A 26,954-nucleotide genomic window follows, 5' to 3' on the forward strand; every position below is an offset into this window, starting at 1 on the left:
TGCGGCACCACTTTTTGTTTTGTTTTTAACCCCTTCTTAACCCTGAACCTACATTGAAAATACACGCAACCCTAACTTAAAATGCCGGACATTTGAGGCATTTCAGAAATTCCACCTGGACAGCCCCGCAATAGAGGACATGTCCGGTGAAAAGAGGAGGTATGGTCAGTCTATCGTAGCTTTGTGGCTGCTAGCATGCCGTGTGTTGTTGTTTTTTTGATTGGTTGAAACTTGTATTAGTAGATTGCACAGAACAGTACATATTCTGTACAATTGACCACTAAATGGTAACCCCCGAATAAGTTTTTTAACTTGTTAAAGTCTGTGTCCATGTAAATCAATTCATTATGCCTCGGTGTGCATTGTTTACACAACGTGCGGTGCGCTACTTAATATGTCCGTGTCGTCCGATACACCTCCGAACCGAACCAAAACCCCCGTACCGAAACGGTTCAATACAAAGACACGTACCGTTACACCCCCTAATATATATATATATATATATATATATATATATATATATATATATATATATATATATATATATTATATATATATATACATATATATATATATATATATATATATATATATATATATATATATATATATATATATATATATATAATAAATACATTACTTACTGTATCAATTACTAAGCTTCCATGTGCAGGTTGCTTCATTCTTTAATGAGCAGAGGGAAAATATAAATCACACAGGCGTTGCTTATACACCCACCGTTTGCAACTGAAACACATGAAGGCGCCACACCAACTAACTACCCATGAGGATACCCAGTATCCACAGGCAGCCACCTGTATGCCTGCTTTCTCTCTCTTTTTCCTTTCCTTCTCTTCAACACCAGGTACTTAACCTATGCCATTCTTTCATCCCCCCATCCCCAACATCTTCTTACCATCCCTCCTTCACAAGTCTATTGAGACAGAGTGTTTTTCTTAGGCCGTGTGATGAGTGCTTGCATGTATATACATGCAACAGTCAAACAGCAGCTGCGTCCTTCATTTTCTTCTCCTCATGAGTTGAGCAAGCTTGTAATTGTGTCTCGAATGTAAAGACATAATAGTGCACAGAGGCATCATACATATAGAAAAAAGACATTAAAATGTCATGACTTCTGGCAAATAAAAAAAAATGTTAATAGATGCACCAATCTAGAGTTCTAGATTGCTATTACAAGTATTGGCACTGGGAAAAACAAAAAACAAACAAAAAAACCCTCTCAAACCATTGTTTGATGCTAATTGTTCATATTGCTTATATTCCAAAAAGATATTGCTTAATGTCCAATAGCACACATTTGCCTATAACCTCAACAGTAGTGATGGAAAAAAGCTCGGTAGTACATAGACATTATCTCAAATACCTCTGAGTGTTAGACAATCCTCCTCTCATCCTGTTTTTAAATCTTACTTTAAAACATACTTTTATTCCTTGGCTTTTAACACTGAGTGATATCCATCCTGCAATGGCGCCCCATTATACACCTGCTGCAAACCTGTTTTTATGTTTTTATGTTTTATTTATTTATTTTTTATCATGTTCTGTTTGTGTTGTGTTGATTGCTCAGTTCTCGTATTATCTCTTAACCTGCTCATTGTACAGCACTTTGGCTACCCCTGTGGTAAATTTAAATGTGTTTTATAAATAAAGTTTATTTGATTTGATTTAATTTGATATGTACGTACAGTAAATTATGTATGACTTGAACTGATGATGTAACAACACAAAACAGGAACATTAGCCATACCATCAAACATAAAAACAATATATATATACTTGATATATATGGCTTTCCCCTGACAGTTTGTCTATATTTTAGTTTTTTCCTCTGCATTTGTCTGTTTCCTCTGTGTTTAGTATCTCCTGTCTTTAGTTCCGGTCTAGTGCTCTTATTTTGTCAGCTTCCTGTCTTGTTCCCAGAGTGCTGTGTTCCTCCTCAGCTACGGCTGATTGGCACCTGGCCACACCCGTTGCCAATCAGCCTGCTCATATTTGTACCTGCTTTGTCTTATGTCAGTTGCTGGATCATTGTATTGTATTGTCATTTGTATTGTTGTTGCCACATGTCGCTCTTGTCGTGCTACGTGCCGTTTTGTTACAGCTACTACCTGTCGTGCTACATTTTGCCCTGGTCGTCGCAGCGGTAAGCTGTTTCTGTTAGCATTAGCCATTTCCAGTTATTCCTGTTTGCTACCCGCTAGCTTCCACGCTAGGTCCTTTTATGTTTCTTGCTAGCTTCTATGCTAAAGACCCTTAGTTTGTTATTCCGCCCATATGCACGCTTTTTGTTTGTACACTTTTGTTTTTGTTTTTGTCTTAGTACTTAATTAAATCATGTTTACTTACCAAATGCCTGCCTCCTTCTCTGCATCTTGGGGTTCAACAACTAATAACTTTGACAATATCTATCCTATCCATATCTCTCTCTCTCTCTCTCTCTCTCTCTCTCTCTCTATATATATATATATATATATATATATATATATATATATATATATATATAATGTAGGTTTAAATGTTCTACACCAACTATGGTTAATAATGCTATATTTTTCATTCCATGTACTTTATATATTTGGCACATAATGAGACAGATGTGGAATGCCAACACCCTTTGGTAAGCCATAGGAGGCCTTTCGTTGCATATCATAGATAGTTTAATTAACCGCTAGTACAATGAATTGGTCTTTCGACTTGCAAAACAATCTAATCATACATTAGTCCCATCAAAAAATGTAAGATTATTTACATTATTGAGATGCCCGATAAAAAAAAATGTAGATGTTTTTTAACCTTGTGTTTTGATACAGTGAAAATGGCTTTAGATTACAATGGCAACACAGTCTATTTCAAGCAGGCTATCATTGTATGAGTGTCAGTGTGTATGTCACACTGCCCTTGGACACAGGCTTGCAGAATGTGTTGAGCAAAAGGCAAAACACAGTGTTGCCAAAGCAACTAAGGACCATATTGAGGGGGATATCAGAAGACAATGTATTAGGAGGCCAAGTAAACAGAGGAAACATGTAAAATTCCATATTCCTCAATACAATTGATTCAGGATAAAATAAAAAGAGTTAATGTTGGAAACAGTTCCAACATAACATCACCATACACACACACACACATATTGTGTGTGTATATATATATATATATATATATATATATATATATATATATATATATATATATATATATATAAATCTTCCAAAGACATGCACCTGGGGATAGGTTGATTGGCAACACTAAATTGGCCCTAGTGTGTGAATGTGAGTGTGAATGTTGTCTGTCTATCTGTGTTGGCCCTGCGATGAGTTGGCGACTTGTCCGGGGTGTACCCCGCCTTGCGCCCGATTGTAGCTGAGATAGGCACCAGCGCCCCCCGCGACCCCAAAGGGGAATAAGCGGTAGTAAATGGATGGATGGATATATATATATATATATATATAAAGTATACTTATATATATAGATTTTATATATATAGATACATATATATATTCACCTGGGGATAGGTTGATTGGCAACACTAAATTGGCCCTAGTGTGTGAATGTGAGTGTGAATGTTGTCTGTCTATCTGTGTTGGCCCTGTGATGAGGTGGCGACTTGTCCAGGGTGTACCCTGCCTTCCGCCCGATTGTAGCTGAGATAGGCGCCAGCGCCCCCCGCGACCCCGAAAGGGAATAAGCGGTAGAAAATGGATGGATGGATGGATATATATTCTAAATCAGGGGTTGGCAACCCGCGGCTCCGGAGCCGCATGCGGCTCTTTGATCACTCTGGTGTGGCTCAGCTGTATACTTGCCAACCACCCCGATATTTCCGTGAAGTTTCTAATTTCAGTGCCTTTACCAAAAATTGCCCAGGGTAAACATACCCCGATTTTCACTAGAACAGCAACAATGAGGGCGGGATGTGATGGTGTTACCCATATCGTCCTCTAATACATGTAGTCGTGCCCGCTGATACACTTCACCAGGGGTCACCAACCTTTTTGAAACCAAGAGCTACTTTTTGGGTACTGATTAATGCGAAGGAATACCAGTTTGATACACACTTAAATAAATTGCCAGAAATGGCCAATTTGCTCAATTTACCTTTAATAAATAAATCTATATATATATAAAAAATGGGTATTTCTGTCTGTCATTCCGTCATACATTTTTTTTCCTTTTACAGAAAGTTTTTTTGTAGAGAATAAATGATGAAAAAAAACTCTTAATTGAACAGTTTAAAGGAGGAGAAAACACGAAAAAAAAAAAGAAAATTAAATTTTGAAACATAGTTTTTCAATTTTGATTCTTTAAAATTCAACCGAAGAAAATGAAGAGAAAAACTAACTAATTCGAATCCTTTTGAAAAAATTGAAAAAAATATTTATGGAATATCAGTAGTAATTTTTCCTGATTAAGATGAATTTTTGAATTTTGATGACATGTTTTAAATAGGTTAACATCCAATCTGCACTTTGTTAGAATATATAACAAATTGGACCAAGCTATATTTCTAACAATGACAAATCATTATTTTTTCTAGATTTTCCAGAACAAAAAATTTAAAAGAAATTCAAAAGACTTTGAAATAAGATTTAAATTTGATTCTACAGATTTTCTAGATTGGCCAGAATTATTTTTTTAAATTTTAATCATAAGTTTGAAGAAATATTTCACAAATATTCTTTGTTGAAAAAACATCAGCTAAAATGAAGAATGAAATTAAAATGTATTTATTATTCTTTACAATAAAATTAATAAAACAATACTTGAACATTGATTTAAATTGTCAGGAAAGAAGAGGAAGTAATTTAAAAGGTAAAAAGGTATATGTGTTTAAAAATCCTAAAATCATTTTTAAGGTTGTATTTTTTCTCTAAAATTGTCTTTCTGAAAATTATAAGAAGCAAAGTAAAAAAATAAATGAATTAATTTAAACAAATGAAGACCAATTCTTTAAAATATTTTCTTGGATTTTCAAATTCTATTTGAGTTTTGTCTCTCGTAGAATGAAAAATGTCAAGCAAAGCGAGACCAACTTGCTAGTAAATAAATACAATTTAAAAAATAGAGGCAGCTCACTGGTAAGTGCTGCTATTTGAGCTATTTTTAGAACAGGCCAGCAGGCTACTCATCTGGGGCGGTTTAGCTCGGTTGATAGAGTGGCCGTGCCAGCAACTTGAGGGTTGCAGGTTCGATTCCCGCTTCTGCCATCTTAGTCACTGCCGTTGTGTCCTTGGGCAAGACACTTTACCCACCTGCTCCCAGTGCCACCCACACTGGTTTGAATGTAACTTAGATATTGGGTTTCACTATGTAAAGCGCTTTGAGTCACAAGAGAAAAAGCGCTATATAAATATAATTCACTTCACTTCACTTTCTGGCTACCTGGTGCCCGCGGGCAACGCGTTGGTGACCCCTACACTACACTGTATGTGTGCCGGCCGGTCACGTGTTGTCCATCCATCCATCCATTTCCTACCGCTTATTCCTTTTGGGGTTGCGGGGGGCGCTGGTGCCTATCTCAGCTACAATCGGGCGGAAGGCGGGATACACCCTGGACAAGTTGCTACCTCATCGCAGGGCCAACACAGATAGACAGACAACATTCACACACCAGGGCCAATTTAGTGTTGCCAATCAACCAATCCCCAGGTGCATGTCTTTGGAAGTGTAAGGAAGCCGGAGTACCCGGAGGGAACCCACGCATTCACAGGGAGGACATGCAAACTCCACACAGAAAGATCCCGAGCCCGGGATTAAACCCCAGACTACTCAGGACCTTCGTATTGTGAGGCAGACTTACTAACCCCTATGCCACCGGGAAGCCCAGTCACGTGTTGTGTGATGCCCTATTCAACGTCCTCAGGCGATTGCAAGGCACACTTGATCAACAGCCATACAGGTTACACTGAGGGTTGTGATATAAACAACTCTTACTAATATGCAACACATTATGAACCCACACCAAACAAGAATGACAAACACATTTCGGGAAAACATCGTAACACAACATAAATACAACACAACAAATACCCAGAATCCCATGCAACCCTAACTCTTCCGGGCAACATTATTCACCCCGCTACAACCAACGCCCCCACCTCAACTGATGCAGGAGGGGGTGGGGGGTTGGTGGGGTTGGTGGTACCGTAATATATGGTAGTGGTAATATATATATATATATATATATATAAAAAATGCCGGATTAATACATGTCTTAATCTATATATATATATATATATATATATATATATATATATATATATATATATATATATATATATATATATATATATATATATAGATTAAGACATGTATTAATCATGTATTAATATATATATATATATATATATATATATATATATATATATATATATATATATATATATATATATATATATATAGATTAAGACATGTATTAATCCGGCATTTTTTTTTTGACGAGTGAGGATTATGCTGAATTCAGAAGCTAAACGGGGAGCACCAGCAGAGTGGTGATGAAGAGAGATGACTCAAAGAAAAATTATGAAAAAGTGGAAAGAAAGCAAAGGGCCCAGAGAAGACAGGAGGGAGATTTTGCGATCATTTAAAAGTAAAAAAAAAAAACCTGACACCACGGTGAAATGTGTGCACTGTCAAACGAAGCTGGCTTTTCACAGTAGCACTACATGGATGATGCAGCACATTACTAGAAAGAATCCTGCATATTTAACAGTTGCAAACAAATATAAATAAGGTAAAAGTATAGTTTTGTAGCTAACGTCATTTCATATGCTTAACTTTAACTATACACATGTTTTATTCAAACTACTGATGTGTTTCATTCAGATCCGATACGGAGTGAAATTCAGATGGGTATTGGCCATACCAATCCACTACCGATATGTTGTGCCAATATACCTAATATGTCTGGTAAACTTAAAAAAGTAGTATATTTGAAGTGTTTCTGCACTTGGGAAATCACTTTCAAACAATGTAAAATCACAGGGCAAAACAAATGATAGCGTTATTCTGTACTGAATGTTAACTTATTTATATTCAACTCTGTATGTAGTGTCTCCAAATTGCACACAATAAAAGGATACATACACTTGTTTTACAATACTAAGTGACTCATTTGAAATGTTAGTAGGCATGGGCGATATATCGATTTTATCGGTATATTCAAGTTTTTTGTTGCAGGTGGTTGAAAAAAACAACAACTTTATTTTCTCCTCTTGCTTCTGCATACTTTTTGCCCTTCAGGAGCTTCCGTAGCTTTACTTCCTTAGCGGCACACAAAGCAAAACATAGTTAATGTTAACACTAATACTTTAGTTTAGTGCCAACAAACATTGAACAAGGGACTGCACGCTGCAAAAATTGTTTTAAAAAGGCAAACCTCAAGCCGAGTGCAGGAAACACAATTCTTTACGAGGCAAACAAGACGCAACAAACAAATTAACTAAGGGCTGAAAATCACTTTACTATGGTAAAATCATTTCCACCAGGTGTGTATGATGATGCAATGTATAAGGAGAAAGAAGCACAATGAGTAGTTGCTTTGCACACCACCATGAATTGATTAACGAGGACCCCGACTTGAACAAGTTGAACAACGTATTTGAGTGTTACCATTTAGTGGTCAATTTTACGGAATATGTACTGTACTGTGCAATCTACTAATAAAAGTTTCAATCAATTAAACCAAGATGTGTGAATGAAAAAGGTTGTGTTTAGTTTATCCACTTACTGAAACAAACTAAAGTACTTTTACTTCATTATTTATTTGGATATAAAGTATAGTACTAAATTTTTTTAAGACAGACGTATAAAGTTTGCACTTTATTTATCTTAATATTGGAGATTGTTTAATTACATGCAATGTGCAATGCTACATTTTTGTTAACAAAAGTATTCTATTCAAGCATAAGTATTGGGAAATCCAAGGGGAGCTCTAAATGTAATTATTGTAAAATTCCACCCATTCATTTTCTACCAATTGTCTCTTTTATTTCATTAAAAGTACAATTTATATGTGGTCTAAATACAAAAACATACAAATTAGGATTTTGCTAAGAGTTAGATGCAATGTATGCAGTATCATTTAAAACAACTATTAGCGTATTTTTCCGACTAAAAGTCGCAGTCTTCTCCACAGTCCAGCGGGAGGTGAGACCAAAAAAATAAAAAATAAAAAATTAAAATAAAAATAAAAATTATTTGTATTTTTTTTTTTTTTATAGTTTGGCTAAGTCTCACCCCCGGCCAAACTACAAAAAAAAACGCAACTCATAGTCCGAAAAATACGTATTTGATTAAATAATAGAACAACAACTTGGTTTAAAGTATCTCTGTCATTTGTATTCAATGGTTTCTCTAAAAAATAGGGAAACAAATCAGAGAAATCGTAAATCAAATTTTTTGTGAACAAATCGTGGATTTTATTTTTAGGCCATATCGCGCAAGCCTAATTGTTAGTCATCTTTTTAAATAAACAAATAACAGACTGAATGACTGAGCAGAGCACACTGTGCTTGCGCATAAGTTGGGTTCCACCTATTGCATTTCATTTAGAGAATTTACTTTACACTATGTCCGTGTTAATGATATAAATTATCTTGAATAACTTAAGTATCACAAGTATCGATATTTTGATTTGAGAATCAATTTCGGATTATAAAGATCTGGTATTGGCGGTATTAATATGTCAATATTGATCTGCATATCACTAAATCAAACACATGTTAGGCCATGCTAGCATCTACATTTTGTATGCTGATGCTAACAAATTGTTTGTCTAAATATCAAGCACCCAATTAATACCTTTATAAATGTGTACTTATTAAATATTTAAATGCATTGTCTCTCAATTTATCACACTTTATCAGAGAGTCGTTTTGTTTTGTTTGTTTTTTTATTAGTCATATATTACCTGGTACATGTTCATCTGGCTAAAGATTTTTTTTTTACTTTTTAAGGTATTTGTTTTAGAAAATACAAGCAAATTATAGCAATGCTACCATTCTAATATAATGTGCATTTATAGGAAAAAAGAAGAAAGGTCATTAGAAATGTGTAATAGAATAGTAAAGATCTGGGTGGCTGTTTAAGCACATTCTGTAATAAGATTTAGCATCTTCCGAGGATGTCGTAGTGGTTTGTGCAGCCCTTTGAGACACTTGTGATTTAGGGCTGTATAAATAAACATTGATTGATTGATTGATCTAATGTTGCCGTGCTTTTTGTACTTTGACACAAACAACATTATATTCTCAGGGTAAAAAACAACAAGAAAAAAAGAGACATTCCTGAGTGCAGAACAAAAACAATAAGATTAAACTCATGCCAAAGTGTCAAAGCATTTAAGTCATTAAGCTGCTTGATATGCAACCAATTTTGCAAGACACTGAAAGAACATATTGCTGCATATCATCATATACAGTATTTCCAAAAAGTGAAAAGCCTGTTTTGGCCTGAAAATAACTGATAGAAAGCAAAGATTTGTTACACAAAAATACCAATACATTCCATTACTGGTATTATTTATTAGTACAAGTAATTATATAACCACTCATTGAGGATTATGAACCATCTGATTGAGGATAATCCTCAATCTTGTGACTATCTTGGGACCTACATTGAAAAAAAAGTTCCAGCTAGTATCCTTTCTTGTAATACAATATTGCATTTTAAAAAACAATAACATTTTTCCCTTTCTCTCTTTGGTCACATAACTGATGCTTTTGTTTGAATTACACACATGATCCTCATATAGTGCATCAGATATTGGAATTGTTTGAGCTAAGGTTCTTTTCAGTTTAAGAAGCAGGGCTGGTGTACTTTTGTCTGGAGCTTCACAGCGGTTATTTGCAACCATTAATATTACATAAATGAACCATGTGTTTAAAAAAAACAAAACAACCCACATTCGTATATGGACCAGCCAGCACACCTACATGGTAAAATTAATGTTCATGGTTGTAAGTTCGCTTGTATAAACCCAGGTGCACCAATGGGCAAAAATTATGAACATGATGCTTTAATAGCAAAAATAGCGTTATGTAATGTTATCAGAGGGGTATTAAACAAAATTTTTTGGGGGGCCCACAATAAACTAAGGCCTTGGGGGCCAGACATCTTCCTTGAATAATATTAATTTGTATACTCCCGAAAAACCAGCGTCCTCAACATTAGTCATTTGATTCTGGTCAAATTATTTTGCCTGAGTTGCAGAAGCACTAAGGACCTTCTGCAAAGTAATTACTATGAATGTTTCTAAGAATCTGCTGCTAAAATGTGAGTCTCTCACTAGTTTTTTTTACCTATACTTGTGGGCCACCAGTGGAATTTCCCAAATGGTGAAAATGAGGTGCAGCACGGTGGAAGAGGGGTTAGTGCGTCTGCCTCACCATACGAAGGTCCTGAGTAGTCCTGGGTTCAATCCCGGGCTCGGGATCTTTCTCTGTGGAGTTTGCATGTTCTCCCCGTGACTGCGTGGGTTCCCTCCGGTTACTCCGGCTTCCTCCCACCGCCAAACACATGCATCTGGGGATAGGTTAATTGGCAACACTAAATTGCCCCTAGTGTGTCAATGTGAGTGTGAATGTTGTCTGTTTATCCGTGTTGACCCTGCGATGAGGTGGCGACTTGTCCAGGGTGTAACCCCACCTTCCGCCCGATTGTAGCTGAGATAGGCACCAGCGCCCCCCGCGACCCCAAAGGGAATAAGCGGTAGAAAATGGATAGATGGATGGAGGAAAATGAGAGGACCTGAAATGGAGGCTTCAGGAACAACTAGTATAGAACTACTAGTATAACTAAAAAGTTGGACCAATAACTACTGAATGTATCTGAAGTAAACAAGCTACAGCTTAGGTATATAAATTATATAACCAAGAAAAATGTAACTGCCTAAAAGGAGAGGACTTAAAGGGGAGCCTTGAAGAACACCTCAGTTATGTGAATCTCAAGTTTGGACCCCAGTGTTCAATGTTTGCCAGCAAAGTTAAAATGTTAATGCACGGATCTTCCAATGTGTTTACAGTGCTCCAGTAGTGGTGTTTTTAAGATTTCTTTTGCAAAAATGTTTGTCTCCCAAGTTATGAACTGAACTCGGGGGCCGGTACGGTTTCATGAATAGCATTGGTATAGATGAATTAGTTTCAACCTGTGTTTATGAATGTCAGTATAAATGTATCACAGTTGCACATCCATTACACTTTAAAGGAAAACCACTTTTTTTTTTTGGAATTCCCACTCCCTATTTAAGACAAGATAACATGTGTTTTAAAAAATTTTTTTTTAATGATTTCTAATTTGTAATACAGGCAAGGTGGCTAACAATGCAGCCAACGAAGTACACTTTTACACCCATAAAGCCCTCTAAAAAACGTCCAAAAAACAACAACAATACTTTGCCTTGCATGGCAGCTCCCGCCATCAGTGTGTGAATGTGTGTGGGAATGGGTGAATGTAGAAACAGTGTCAAAGTGCTTAAAAAAAAAGGTAGGAAAGCGCTATACAAGTATAACCCATTTCCCATGATCATACAAGACTAACTAGTTTATGCAGCTATTGACATACAGTACTGAGCCTCTGCTTTATTGCCTCTAAATGGCAAAAGTTACATCTCGATTATAAATCATGCCTCTTACCTGAATAGTAGGTTGTAACCTTAAACTGACATGTTTGTCAACGTTGACATCAACTTAAACCCAGATGTGATTATATAAATGTATATACATTATGATTAATTTTTTATCTAACAGGAAGATATGACCATCCCATCAGTTAGCATTCTTGTGAGGGAAGACATTATACAGTAAGTGGTTGTTTTATTATGTACGTAATTTATATAACTTGTTTAGCACTTAGCACTACTCCTACATGATGCTTATGCATGATGCACACTGGTGGTGTTGTTGAAGAGAAAAGCAAATATTGTGATGTGTCTGTGAACTCAATACACCGTCCTATGCTTGAAATGAGCAAAATAGATTAATATTACATGTTTATGGTTCCTACATTAAATATATACTTACAGAGTTTACATAAAACTGTCAGGCTTGTCCCTGACAGTTTGGCTATGTTTTAGTTTTTCCCTCTGGATTTGTCTTTGTTTCCTCTGTGTGTGTAGTACCTCCTTGTCAACGGCGCTCTTATTTTGTCTGTTTCCTGTCTTTCTCCCTGAGCGCTGTTTCCCCTCAGCTGCGGCTGATTGGCACCTGGCCACACCTGGTGTCAATCAGCCCGCTCCTATTTTTACCTGCTTTGTCCTCCAGTCGCTGCTGGATTATTGTCGCTCCTGTCGTGTCGTGCCGTGTCTTGTCATTGCAGCGTAGCAGTAAGATATATTTCGGTAGCTGTTTGTAGCTTACTGTCTTTGTTCCCTGTTTCCGTTTTGTTTTCATACTACAAGTAAAGACTTCTGTTTCCTGCTAGCTCCCATGCTAGCTCTTTTAGTTTGTTATCCGCCTTGTGCACGCTTTTTGTTAGTACTCTTTTGTTTGTTCTTGTTCTAGTATTTTAATTAAATCATGTTTCCCTATTCAATGCCTGCCTCCTTCTCTGCATCTTGGGGTTCGTCACAAACTAACTCTGACAGAATAATCCAGCCAAATTCAAACCCCGCAGAGATTTCAATGGCGGAGAGGCTTGACAGGATTGTCGCGCTAATGGCTAAATTAAAGAAAAGTTCGGCCGCTTTTCAAGCCCTCTCCCACCCACCCCTGTTGACTGTCGGCCTATCTGGGGACGTCTGGGATCCGTCCCTTGAGAGGAGGGGGGGGGGGGGGGGGGGGGGGGGGGGGGCTAGGAGTAGCTGTGCCGACAAGAGTATTGAGGCGCCCTCTGCTGGCCCACCAGACAGAATGGTGGTGGCAGCCCCTGCTGCTGGCCCACCGGACAGGATGGTGGTGGCGCCCCCTGCTGCTGGCCCACCGGAAAGGGTGGTGGCGCCACCTGCTGCTGGCCCACCGGACAGGATGGTGTAGCCCCCTGCTGCTGGCCCACCGGAGAGGATGGTGGCAACCCCCTGCTGCTGGCCCACCGGACAGGATGGTGGTGGTGTCCCTTGCTGCTGGCCCAACGGACAGGATGGTGGTGGCGCCACTTGCTGCTGGCCCACCGGACAGGATGGGGTTGGCGCCCCTTGCTGCTGGCCCACCGGACAGGATGGTGGTGGCGCCCCCTGCTGATGGCCCACCGGATAGGATGGCGATGTCTGCTGCTGGCCCACCGGAGATGATGGCGCCGTAGGTTGCAGACCCACCTGAGGTGATGGTGGCGTCTGCCGACCCACCGGAGATGATGGCGGCGCCTGTTGCAGACCCACCGGAGATGATGGTGGCGTCTGTTTCAGACCCACCGGAGATGATGGTGGTGTCTGCCTGCCCACCGGAGACGGTGGCAGCAGACCCAACTGTGTGAGGAGTAGCTGTGTCTTAGCTGCACAGCTGCTCCTAAAGACAGTAAGCTACAAACAGCTACCGAAATATAGCTTACAGCTACCCTGCAATGACAAGACACAACACGACACGACAGGAGCGATAATAATCCAGCACTGCCTGGAGGTCAAGGCAGGTAAAAATAGGAGCAGGCTGATTGACACCAGGTGTGGCCAGGTGCTAATCAGCCGCAGCTGAGGGGAAACAGTGCTAAGGGAGAAAGACAGGAAACAGACAAAATAAGAGCGTTGACAAGGAAATCCTACAAACACAGAGGAAACAAAGACAAATGCAGAGGAAAAAACTAAAACATAGCCAAACTGTCAGGGACAAGCCTGACAAAAACAATGATGGAGGCGTTTGGATGTTTTTTAGAGCCTTTACAGGCGGAAATAGAGCAACTCTCATTGCCTACGTTGTTACATGACCTTTGCCAGCGTTTATTTATGAGTTAGAGAAAAAAAAAGAAACCTATACGTGTGCTTGTCTCACATAAGGGTTGTGAATGATAGGCAAAATTCCCCCAAAAAGTGCAGTTCCTCTTTTATCAGCAGGGTTAATTTAAGTAATTAAAATGAAAACAGTCAAAAACAGGGAGGGAAGAGGGTAGAGCCGCATGCTCTTCAATCACATTGCAAGTGCATCCACACGTCACACACATAAGACTGAATAGTTGCCAGAGTCCTTGAATCATGTGCTGGCTATGAGCCTGTGGCTAGTGATGACTACACTGGGAGTGTACCCTCCTCTCTGCTACACTGCAGTGAATTGATCATTGAATTATAGTTCAAAGAAAGTCACTTGGTAGAATATTTGTCCTACTGTGGTCAAAAGGCATATTCCACAGTACAGTATGTCCTGACGAGTTGATACATCCATCCATCCATTTTCTGCCGCTTATTCCCGTTCGGGGTCGCGGGGGGCGCTGGCGCCTATCTCAGCTACAATCGGGCGGAAGGCGGGGTACACCCTGGACAAGTCGCCACCTCATCGCAGGGCCAACACAGATAGACAGACAACATTCACACTCACATTCACACACTAGGGCCAATTTTAGTGTTGCCAATCAACCTATCCCCAGGTGCATGTCTTTGGAAGTGGGAGGAAGCCGGAGTACCCGGAGGGAACCCACGCATTCACGGGGAGAACATGCAAACTCCACACAGAAAGATCCCGAGCCTGGATTTGAACCCAGGACTGCAGGACCTTCGTATTGTGAGGCAGACGCACTAACCCCTCTGCCACCATGAAGCCCATTGATTGTTATATCAATGATTAAATATTACCATTGCAACACATGCCAATATGGCCGGTTTAGTTTAGTAAATTACAATTTTGAATTTCCCGGGAGTTTCGTTTTCGAAACGTCGTGTAATGATGACGTGTACGCAAGACGTCACACGTTTTTAGGAAGTATGAGCGCTGCGCACACATACAGCTAAAAGTCGTCTGCATTAACGGCATAATTATACAGTATTTTGGACATCTGTGTTGCTGAATCTTATTCAATTTGTTCAATTAATATTGGAGAAGTCAAAGTAGGAAGATGGAGTTGAGAAGCTTCAGCCACACAAACACACGGTGATTCCTTGTTTAAAATTCCTGGAGGTGAAACTTTCCTATGGATCAGAGCGCGGTCAAGCCAACATGGATCCCGACTGAATGTCAACCAGCAGGTTTCGGAGAGAAATTTGTGGTTAAAAAGTCAGTTCTTACCGGAGAAAAGCTGAGCTTGTGCCGTCCATAGCTGCCGTCAACTCCCCTGAGACACTGCGCGTCCAGACACCCGTGGAGACACCCTTCCGACTATCAGGTACTAATTAACTCACTAAAACACTAACAACACAATAGAAAGATAAGGGATTACCCAGAATTATCCTAGTAAATGTGTCTAAAAACATCGGAATCCGTCCCAACGCTGATTTTTTTTTTCTAGTCCGTCGCTACCAATATCCTCAAACACAAATCTTTCATTCTCGCTCAAATTAATGGGGAAATTGTCGTTTTCTCGGTCCCAAAAGCACTTTTTGTTGGAGGCTCCCATTAAAGACAATGTGAATATGTGAGGAGCCATCACACGGGTGACGTCATCGTCTGTGACTTCCGGTAGAGGCAGGGCATTTCTCTTAACACCGAAAGTTGCGAACTTTATCGTGCATGTTCTTTACTAAATCCTTTCAGCAAAAATATGGCAATATCACGAAATGATCAAGTATGACACATAGAATGGACCTGATATCCCCGTTTAAATAAGAAAATATAATTTCAGTAGGCCTTTAATAAGCACATTCCCTCTGCACGCAAGGCGGGTGGGCCCAACGCGTAATGACGTTACGTGACACGGTAACATGAAAGTCGATTCAAGTAAAAATTGGAACGAACTAAGGCAAACACATTGAGTTAGTATCATTACATCCGACAGGATATGACAGAATGTTGTCTTTATTAAAAACTCTAGATTATCTGTAAGCCGAAAGAGGGGCCTTGTTAGCACACAAGCTAACAGTGTGCGCCATGCAAGCTAGCATGGAGGCCACTTGGGCTGACGAGGCATTGAAGGCTAAAGCCGGCTAACGTGCCCTTTACCAGCCGGCATGTGTGTGTAATGACAGCGTTGTTTCCACTCTGTTGATACAATAGTCTGTATATTTCTTAATTGGTGTGTATAGAAAAGCTCCATTTCTCTCTTTCTCTGTCTTTCTCTCTGTCTTTCTCTCTCTCTCTCTGTCTGTGTGTCACTCTCTCTCCTTGTAATATCTCTGGGCTTTTCAAGTAGCACCTTTTAAAAACTGGTGCACTGACAACCCCTCACACGCACATGATATGGCACACGGTCACAGGACACGCTCACATGTTAATGTTAACCTCACCATTCTGCTACATTCAAAATGGCGGTTCTATGCACCTCAAACTTCGAATAAAAGTTTTCATTGTTTGTTTGTTATTGTTTCATTGACTTCACCGCTTCCACCATATTTTTTTACATCTTTGTAAATTCCCAACAGATCACTTTGCTACATCTGACTAAGAACTTCACTGTTTCTTGTATATTCCTTAATTTGCGGCAGCTCGCCATGAATAAATTTGGACCACCACAGATAGACTTGGCTCTACCTTTATACACTCGCTCATAAACTCATTGTAATGTCAATATTTTCAGGCCTCCCTATATCTAGCATTAAAAGATTATAGTTGGTAAAAAATTGGTCTGCTATACTTTTGACAAGAACAACAAAGTTTAATCATATTACGCCTAGTTTCATGTGCACTTAGGATGCAACTTTAAGGTTTGATTGATTGATTGATTGATTGATTGATTGATTGATTGATTGAAACTTTTATTAGTAGATTGCACAGTACAGTACATATTCCGTACAATTGACCACTAAATGGTAATACCCAAATAAGTTTTTCAACTTGTTTAAGTAGGGGTCCACTTTAATCAATTCATTAGTTAATCATTCATTCATTAGTTAATCAATTCAGGTTTTACTACTTATGTATAAAATACTAAACGGGTAGCTCCATCCAATATTGCGGATTGTATTCTACCATATGTTCCGCCAATAAATCTGCGTTCAAAGAACTCCAGCTTATTAGTGATTCCCAGAGCCCAAAAACAGTCTGCGGGCTATAGAGCATTTTCTATCCGGGCTCCAGTACTCTGGAATGCCCTCCCGGTAACAGTTAGAGATGCTACCTCAGTAGAAACTTTTAAGTCCCATCTTAAAACTAATTTGTATACTCTAGCCTTTAAATAGACCCCCCTTTTAGACCAGTTGATCTGCTGTCTCTTTTCTGCTCTGCCCCCCTCTCCTGCGTGGAGAGGTTATTAAGTGACCAGAAATGTTCCGCTAGCTGTTCAAAGTCGAGACCCGTGGTGGACCACTCATCTGTGCATCAGTTGGAGACGTCTCTGCACCGCTGATTGTCTCCACCCAAGATGATCTCCTGCTGGCCCCACTATGGACTGGACTCTCACAGATCCACTCGACGTCCATTGCACCAGTCGCCCAAGTCCCCTCATCTGCGCTCCCCTCATCTGTGTTTCCCTCATCTGCGGTCCCCTCACAGATTCCTCATTGTATCCCATTGGGTTGAGTATTTTCTTGTCGTTGTTGCTTGTGCAGGCCTTTGAGACACTTGTGATTAAGGGCTGTATAAATAAACTTTGATTGATTGATTGATGTCTTTGAACGAAGCTTGTAACAACTTCGTCTAGTAGCTCCTAACTGCTTCTCAACACAGTGTCACGCTCTGTTGTGACCCTGTCTTTGGGGTTTAATTTCTCTTTGTCGGTGTATACCTCTCATCATCCCGTTATTCGTACTGCCTTGTTTTGTGTCTTCTAGTTTCCTGCAAACTGTTTAGGGGAGAGTTGCAAGATGCGCCTCAGCTGTCCCCAATTAGTGCTCCGACTTAGCTTCCTCTGGATGGCACTCTGGAGCTTCAACACAACTCAGCATGTCTTGTTTAGTATTGGTGGCCATTTCCTGAGCCATCCAGTGTTTCCTATTTGCTTGCACACCTAGCAACTCCATCTTTCTTGTTGTAAGTCATTTGAGCTGAGGGTTTCTCAAACAGTGGTATGTGTACCACTAGTGCAGACCTTGGTAAACTATCCATGTGGCCCGTTAAACTTTTCAATCTGGCCCCCGGGACATTCCCAAATAATGTTTTTAGATCTTTAAGATTGAAACTGTAGCTGCCATTATGATGTATCTCAATGGTTGTAACCTTCGCTTTTGCATGATATAGTGGTTACTATGGTAATCTAAGTCACAGCAGCTCAGAAGAGGCACCAAGCAATGTGGCCGTGGTTTGTTTCCACAGAGTGTTTCCGGAGCGGCCAGCCTGAAATGCAGGTGTCAGGGACAGGAAGATTTTTTACAACAAAGTTCTAAAGTTTAGTGATGTATCACATTGTAGGTGTTTTTTGTTGTTGTTGTTGTTGTTGTTTCACGTTCATATTTCGCTGTGTTTTTTGCATTTTTGTTGCATTTCGCTTGATTGTAAAGTATGTCAATCAAGAGGGCGTGTGAAGTTCATGTATTGTCAATGGTCAGTGCTTTATCGTGCATAAATGATATTGTAAAACCCACATTCTTTATTTTCATGTACATTCTGGGTGTCTCATTCAGTTAAAAAAAAAAAAAAATGTCATTCCGTTATTTAAGGTGGTCTGTCATAACGTTTTTAGCATTCAATCAGACTTTATTGTGAGGTTTTGTATTAGTGTTCATAAAAATCAGATATACCAGCCCCCAGACACATTTTTTCTCTCAAAATGTTGTCACATTTACGTGGAAATGTGTGCTGCCTTATGCCAACTTCATGGATGGCGCACGTACATTTCTACAAGTCGTGGATACTTTGGCGACACACAGAAGTGGTTGTTCGAGCTTTGCCAACATTTAATTTCTAAAATGTAAAAACCATTTATTGCTTAATATTTATATTAATATTTGTGAAAACATTTTGAATTAACTAGGCAATCATTTAGCCACCTATTGTTTTCAAAAGGTGTTCCTCTGATTCCTTGGCCATGGAGCGGTCAGGTTGAAGGGACCATCCTCTATTGTCAGTTGCAGCAAATATATATTTATAAGTATGCATCTGTTTTGGCAATGTACATCCATCTTTTTCCTCATCTTCCATTCATTTTTTTTATTTCAACCTGCAGTTACTGCAACACACAGAAATTTCAACCTGGTGGTGATCGCTCCAAACATCAGAAAAAAACAACTCCTATTGAGTTGTGATCGGCAAAAACGTGCAGCGCTTAAGCACAGGGCTACTTTCACAATCCCAACTGCACTAAGTTGGAAGGCACGGTACACCCTGGACAAATCGCTACCTCATCGCAAGGCCAATGCAGATAGACATTATTCGCACTCACATTCACACACTAGGGCCAATTTAGTGTTGCCAATGAGCCTATACCCAGGTGCATGTCTTTGGAGGTGGGAGTAAGCTGGAGGAGCCGGAAAGAACCCACGCAGTCACGGAGAAAACATGCAAACTCCACACAGAAAGACCCCGAGCCCATGGGGTCAAACCCAGGACCTTCGTATTGTGAGTAGCGATGTCAAGGTATGAACATTTCTTATCACGGTTATTGTGACCAAAATTATAACTGTGATCAATAATATTGTAGTATTTATCAATCAATCAATCAATCAATGTTTATTTATATAGCCCCAAATCACAAATGTCTCAAAGGACTGCACAAATCATTACGACTACAACATCCTCGGAAGAACCCACAAAAGGGCAAGGAAAACTCACACCCAGTGGGCAGGGAGAATTCACATCCAGTGAGACGCCAGTGACAATGCTGACAATGAGAAACCTTGGAGAGGACCTCAGATGTGGGCAACCCCCACCCTCTAGGGGACCGAAAGCAATGGATGTCGAGCGGGTCTAACATGATACTGTGAAAGTTCAATCCATAGTGGCTCCAACACAGCCGCGAGAGTTATAAATATGCTCAAAATGTTAAGTACTTAACATTTTGAAATCTTTTAAGAAAGTTTTATTAAAAAATAAATATAAAAAATTAAAAATAATTTCCATGGAAGAAAAACATAATTGTAGATAAGAACACTCTGTTTCATGGACTTCAATGAGAAATTTAATTTACACATGAAAACAACACACGCATTATAAACCAAGTAATACGGCAGAAAAAAAACAACATTAATGTAAGAATTGTGCAAGATGGCACTTAAGATGTAATTGGACTTTTTGTCCATAAAGATAAAAAATAGTGTCCATATATGAAATCTACTCTTACACATAGGGCTGATTATGATTATGATTATGATTATGAATAATAAAGATTATTTGGATCAATATTGAAAACACGACTATTAATCACAAATATTCACTATATTGTGGTTTGTGCAGCCCTTTGAGACACTTGTGATTTAGGGCTATATAAATAAACATTGATTGATTGACTATATTAGGTAAAACAGTGTTGGGGTTGGATATGAACGTGACACCATGTAATTTGTATGGTGTAATAAAAGTGTTCTAGATAAATGTTGTCCAAATATTTAAAGACAAATATACGTGTTTTTGTTAATTAATAGTATCAACATGTCAGTGTTTTCTCATAACATGATGCTTGTATCTCTATTTTTACATTTTGATAGAGAAAAGTATTTTTATAAATTACGGTATGTAAATTTACATTACTAATGTATGTACATGTACATGCTGTATTGGGACAGATTCATTAAGAGTTTGAGCAGAAATATGTCGTATAGGAATTAACTATACATCATAAATCATTAACAACATGCCATGTCGCATGAATGGTTTTTGAAGTAAGAACTTTGTGAAAAAAAAAACAACAGAAGTAACGTAGAAAAAAAACATGATGTTTACCTTTTGACTCAAATATAAAACACAAAGCAGTTTGGCTAATGAAGATGAAGTCTAATAAATAAGCTTTGTTCTTTTCCAACAACACCATGCGGTTCGGTGCAACAGTTTGGCCAACAAAAATAAACTGGAGTGATACCTCCCGCATCTGATACACCATCTTCGTACCTCAGCGTGTTGATACTTCAGTCTGCGTTCAATTCGATGAGATGACAAAACATTTTAGCAGGTATTATTGTAACGGGAACACTGACAAAGTAGCAGTTAAATGAGGAACGAGTGAACAGTAAACAGTTAACAATTGGCAAGACTTTTCAGACATACACATCATGCAGCCGACACATCGCCGGCAGAAATGCGTTGCAACAGTGATTAACCAGCTCAGAAAATAAAAGCAGCTTAAAATACATTTCTCCTTAGCTGTATACTTTTAGCGTGGCACAAATGCATGTCTACAATATTGTCACATTCGCCATCTGTTACCATGAATTGATTAACGTGGACCCCGACTTAAACAAGTTTAAAAACTTATTCGGGTGTTACCATTTAGTGGTCAATTGTACGGATTATGTAATGAACTGTGCAATCTACTAATAAAAGTATCAAACAATCAATCACAAAAACAGCAGTGCGCATCCATGCCGAGATTCTACACTACGAAATTAAAGCGAGGGAAATAAAGTGAAAAGAAGTGTTCGGCCCCGTAAATTAAAGGAAAAATTTTCCTGGCGCAAGGTCTGTGTAGTTGATTTCCACCATGTTTTGTCCAGCAAAACGACGTTGGTGCGCATGCGCCAACTTCATTTCCAGGAAGTAAGTAGTGTTGCCGAAAATGTATTAACAGAAGATGGTTTTTCAATAATAAAACATTTAAACGGTATAACTAGCGGTCTGGAATTTTACCATGGTTTACCATTATATAATTTACAGTTACATCCTTAATTGTGAGGAACACGCACTAAACCCTGTTTCACCGTGCTGCCACCAGTTCAATAGTAATTGTATTTTTTGTAACAGCAGAATGATCCAATCCAATCCAATCCACTTTATTTACATAGCACGTTTAAACAACAAAATGTTTCCAAAGTGCTGCACAACAATATTAAAAACAAAATTCAAATACTATCCTGAGCTCCACCAATGACTGCATAAAAAAAAAAAAATACATATAAAACCAATATAAAAACAATAGGAAATAAATATGTTTAAAAACGATTTTAAGTGTGAAACCAATTAAAACAGTACATAGAAATCAAAATTTTAAAACACAGAGGGCAACAGCAGACCACACAACTCACGTAGTGTTAAAAGCCAGGGAATAAAAATGGGTCTTAAGACCCATTTTTATTCTCTGGCTTTTACCCTAACCCAGTGTTTTAAGACGAGACTTAGCTAATCGAAACTTAAGATGAGACTTAACTACCGGTAATCGTTAAGATAGTCGACGAAAAATCGACTGTCAAATTAATCGTTAGTTGCAGCACTAATGTGCAACCTTTAATACATCTGAATTTTTACTTGTGTATTTACTTTTCTTGATTTACTTTTCTGTTTACTAACAAGACATCATTGCAGAGACAAAGTCAAGTTTCTTAACATGGAGATATTCTCACTACTTTTCCTTTGTCGAACAGAAAGAAAAGAACATTTTAGTTCAATGCAAGTTGTGTCTTGGATCAACGATCCTATCTACTGCCCAAACAGCAATTCAAATCTGCTGAAACACCTACAAAAGCAACATGCTTCGACGAAACTAGTAAAGAGAAAGACATTTCACCTCCAACACCATCCAAGCAAAAGCGGCTGGATTTTATTGGAGTCACTGCTAGCCAGGACAAAGTTGATACAGCCATTGCAGCGTATGTGCTAGAAGACATGCATGCTATTTCTACAGTGGAGTCACCCGCTTTCAAGCAGCTAATCAGCATGATATCGGGCATCAAACAGCAAATGGCACGGAAAACATTTCCACGTACCTGGACACAGTGGACAGTGAGGACTTAAAAATGGAAAGTGAGCTAAAGAAAAAACTCCAAACTCCGCCTCTGTTCATCATTCAGCACTGAAGGTAGACACACTCTGTCAATTCTCGTATATACTCTTTCATTCTAAACTTCTAGTGTTTGATTATCACATCACTCAAAATGTATGAAATATAAAGTTCACAAACATAAAGAGGGATCCTAGTCGCAGGTCAATCTTTACTTATCTTTAAATTAAAACTGGGGAAATGTGTAGAGTGTTCTGGGCTTCAGATATGATTTTATTTCAGAATTTCTTAAGAGAAAAAAACGCCTGGTCAGGCTTTGTGATTATAGTGTGTGCCTTCCTTGGTTTATAGCTATGTTGTTATTATGCAGTTTGTTACTTGTGTATGTTATGTTGCAGCTATTTAAAATAGTTTTGTCAATTTGTTCTGGTTTGAAACAAATTGGTCCTTTGAAACATATATTTGTCTTTGTATGTTGTATGTAGACCACATGGCTTAGCAGGGTTCAGTGATGCAAATGCATGTCAAGTTGATCAACAGATTGTATTATTATCCAGTGCAATAAGAGTACTGAAATGAAGGCTAAAAGGGCATTAAAGAGGGCTTTAAAAACTTAAAAAAAAAAAAAAATAGAAGTAACTAAATAGTTACTTTTCATGGTAACACATTACTTTTTGGTGTAAGTAACCGAGTTAGTAACAGAGTTATTTTTGAAATAAAGTAACTAGTTACTGATTTTCAGTAACAAACCCAACACTGCAGGTTGAAACATCACGTTTTTTTTTTTAATAATTCTAAAAGTTTCAATTTGCAGTGTTGACTTCTCCTTTATGCTATTCCTTTCAGGAGGTCAAAGCCAGGAACTGAATCCTGTCGAGAACTTCACCTGACATAAGAGCTGGACATTAGTTTCATAGCTGAAAACAACAGTAACTGAGAATGCTGTGTCCTTTAACATAGACTGATGATGATTCTGGCTGATCATTTGTTTCCATTTAGCTTTACTTACAATGCTAAACACGCATGACAATTCACACAGAAGTATGCGCATATTTTTGATGGAGGTGCATGCACAAGGACAACAACTCACCTTCCGCTCTTTGTCTCCATATTCAAGTCCCAGTGTATCCATGGCACGGACGATTGCTGCCAGAGATTGGATAGTGTTGCTGTAAACAACAGGCTTGTACTGCTTCACATCATCACCAGAAAAACCATCCTCGTGGATGATCCTAAACACATAAAACAGACATTTTAGCATATTTGCAGCATATTTCATTGACTCTGGTATTAAAGGTTGTTTCAAATAGGAATTTGTAGTGTTTAAACGTGTATGATGCATGATGCCAGTGTTTTCACAAGAATAGGGTGAAACACAGGTGGCTTGAATAAATATCACGGTGTAAAACAAAAAATAAGGAGCAGGACAACAGGGGACGAATAATAAAAAGATAACATTTAAAAAAAACAGCAGCAACAGCTTGCTCTTTTGTTTAAAATATAATATCCCATTTACCACGTAGGGACACACACAAAGCCCAAAGACAGACAATTTGCTAGGCCGGCAAACAGTCAGAAGAATAAAAGTAATGACACAAATCAGACAGCCGGATAAAGATGTAACTCATAGCTGTGGATCTTACAATCTGTCTGAAATATAGAGGTGAGAATCTTTGGGCACCTAAAGATTCGATTACGATTCAAGTTAACCAATTGATTATAAATGGATCATTTGTTCATCTTTAATTATATTGTAGGGTTGTCTCGATATCGATATTTTAAAAAAGGTTAAAGTACCAATGACTGTCACACACACACTAGGTGTGGCGAAATTATTCTTTGCATTTGACCCATCACCCTTTTGGTAACTGTATCGGTACAAAGAAGTATTTTGATACTTTTCCAAATTTTTTATTATTGGCTACATTTTAACATAAAATCTTTTGGTATATTAAACATACATTTCTTATTGAAATCAAAGAACAATGTTGGCATTAAATAACATAGTTAACATACTAGACAACTTATTTTTAAAGAGTAAGAAAACAAACAGGTTACAGAGGCTCCTGATTTGAATGCTGACATATGCAGTAACATACTGTCATTTTGTCAAAATGATAGAGGACAAGCGGTAGAAAAAGGACTGATGGATGGATTATTAATCTACTTGTTCATCCATCCATTTTCTACCATTTATCCCTTTCGGGGTCACAGGGGGTGCTAGAGCCTATCTCAGCTGCAATCGGGCGGAAGGCGGGGTACATCCTGGACAAGTCGCCATCTCATCACATGGTCAACACTGATAGACAGACAACATTCTCACTCACATTCACACACTAGGGCCATATTAGTGTTGCCAATCAACCTATCCCCAGGTGCATGTTTTTGGAAGTGGGAGGAAGCCGGAGTACCCGGAGGGAACCCACGGAGTCATGGGGAGAACATGCAAACTCCACACAGAAAGTTCCCGAGCACAGGATCGAACCCAGGACCTTCGTATTTGGAGGCAGATGCACTAACCCCTCTTCTAGTTGTTCAATTACTGTTAATATCTGATTACTTTCTACGTTGTTTTAGCTACACTTCTCTTAAAATTCAATAAGCACCTATTCTGTTGTTTGGATACTTTACATAAGTTGTGGGTGATGCAACACATTTGGGTATGAATCCATTACCAAATAGTTACGGGGTGATACATTTTAATAAGTAAAGTCCTCCTGTGTACTAGGACATATCTCCTGATGTTATAACAATAACAAAGAGAAAAGATTGTGTGATAATCAAAAGTATTGAACAGATATAGGACGGCGTGGCGCAGTGGGGAGAGTGGCCGTGCGCAACTCGAGCGGCCCTGGTTCAATTCCCACCTAGTACCAACCTCGTCACGTCCGTTGTGCCCTGAGCAAGACACTTCACCCTTGCTCCTGATGGGTGCTGGTTGGCGCCTTGCAAGGCAGCTCCCTCCATCAGTGTGTGAATGTGTGTGTAAATGTGGAAGTAGTGTCAAAGCGCTTTGAGTACCTTGAAGGTAGAAAATCGCTATACAAGTACAACCCATTTACCATTTATTTATATGGCTATTGTACTTGGTATCGTGACAATCTATATTTATGTAATACCACCCTTTGTTTACTCAGAAGGGCTAGCTTGCTGGTAGCAGTTACTTATCGTATCCTACTACAGTGTGTAGGATACTGAAATACTGGGACCGAAATTATTCAATCTATATATAAACAACATTCGCAACGTTACAAAGGATTTAAAGCTTGTATTGTTTGCAAACGACACAACTGTGTTTTGTTCAAGAGACACAGAAGCTAATACAAATATCAAAATAAGAAATAAACACATTAAAAAGATGGTTTGATAGAAACAGACATTCTTTCAATCTCAGTAATATGTCATCTTAGTAATGCTACGAAAGTCAAACACAAATACAAATAGACGGAGTAGACATTGAATAGGTGAAAGAAATCAAAGGATTGGTTGTAACAATAGATGAGTCAGTGAACTGGAAATCCATCCATCCATTTTCTACTGCTTGTCCCTTTTTAAGGTCCCGGGGGATGCTGGAGCCCATCTCAGCTGCATTCGGGCGGAAGGCGGGAGAAATATACAACACAAGGTGGCAAAGAATATTTCTATTATGAACAAAGCAAAATATGTTCTGGACCAAAAATCACTGCACACTCCACTGCTCGCAAGTGTTACCGTATATAGTTATTGTGTAGAGATATGGCAAAAAAAATTACAATAGTACACTTTATTCACCAATTGTGTAACAAAGAAAAGGTTGGGTAGAATAATACATAATGTAGGTTATCCAGAACAAACAAAAACTATATCAGAAATATTGAAATTCAATGTTGTGGTGCATTTGCAAACAGCTAAAATTATGTACAAAGCAAACTAACCTGCTACCCAAGAATGTACAACAATTATTCTAAAAAAAGAGGGTAAATATAACCTCAGAGGAAAATATAATCTAAAACATTTGTATGCACGCAGAACACTGAAGACATCTAGCATGTCAGCATGTGGAATTAAATTTTAGAACAGATTATGCAAAGATGTCAAACAATGTACTAATATGATCCAATTTAAGAGGCTGTACAAACTACAAGTGTTTA

At 38.6% G+C, this 26,954-nt stretch overlaps 1 protein-coding gene across 1 annotated transcript in view; it reads right to left on the bottom strand.

Moving 5' to 3' along the window:
• Positions 1 to 26,954, bottom strand: part of LOC133563339 (guanine nucleotide-binding protein G(o) subunit alpha) — a 247,095-nt gene that overhangs the window by 146,149 nt on the left and 73,992 nt on the right. The window contains exon 4 of the mRNA XM_061917421.1: positions 23,915 to 24,056. Within this exon, the coding sequence (XP_061773405.1) occupies positions 23,915 to 24,056 (142 nt within the window). The remainder of the gene's footprint in view (positions 1 to 23,914; positions 24,057 to 26,954) is intronic.

This window comes from Nerophis ophidion, linkage group LG12, assembly GCF_033978795.1.
Source record: "Nerophis ophidion isolate RoL-2023_Sa linkage group LG12, RoL_Noph_v1.0, whole genome shotgun sequence".
Taxonomy (NCBI): Eukaryota; Metazoa; Chordata; class Actinopteri; order Syngnathiformes; family Syngnathidae; genus Nerophis; species Nerophis ophidion.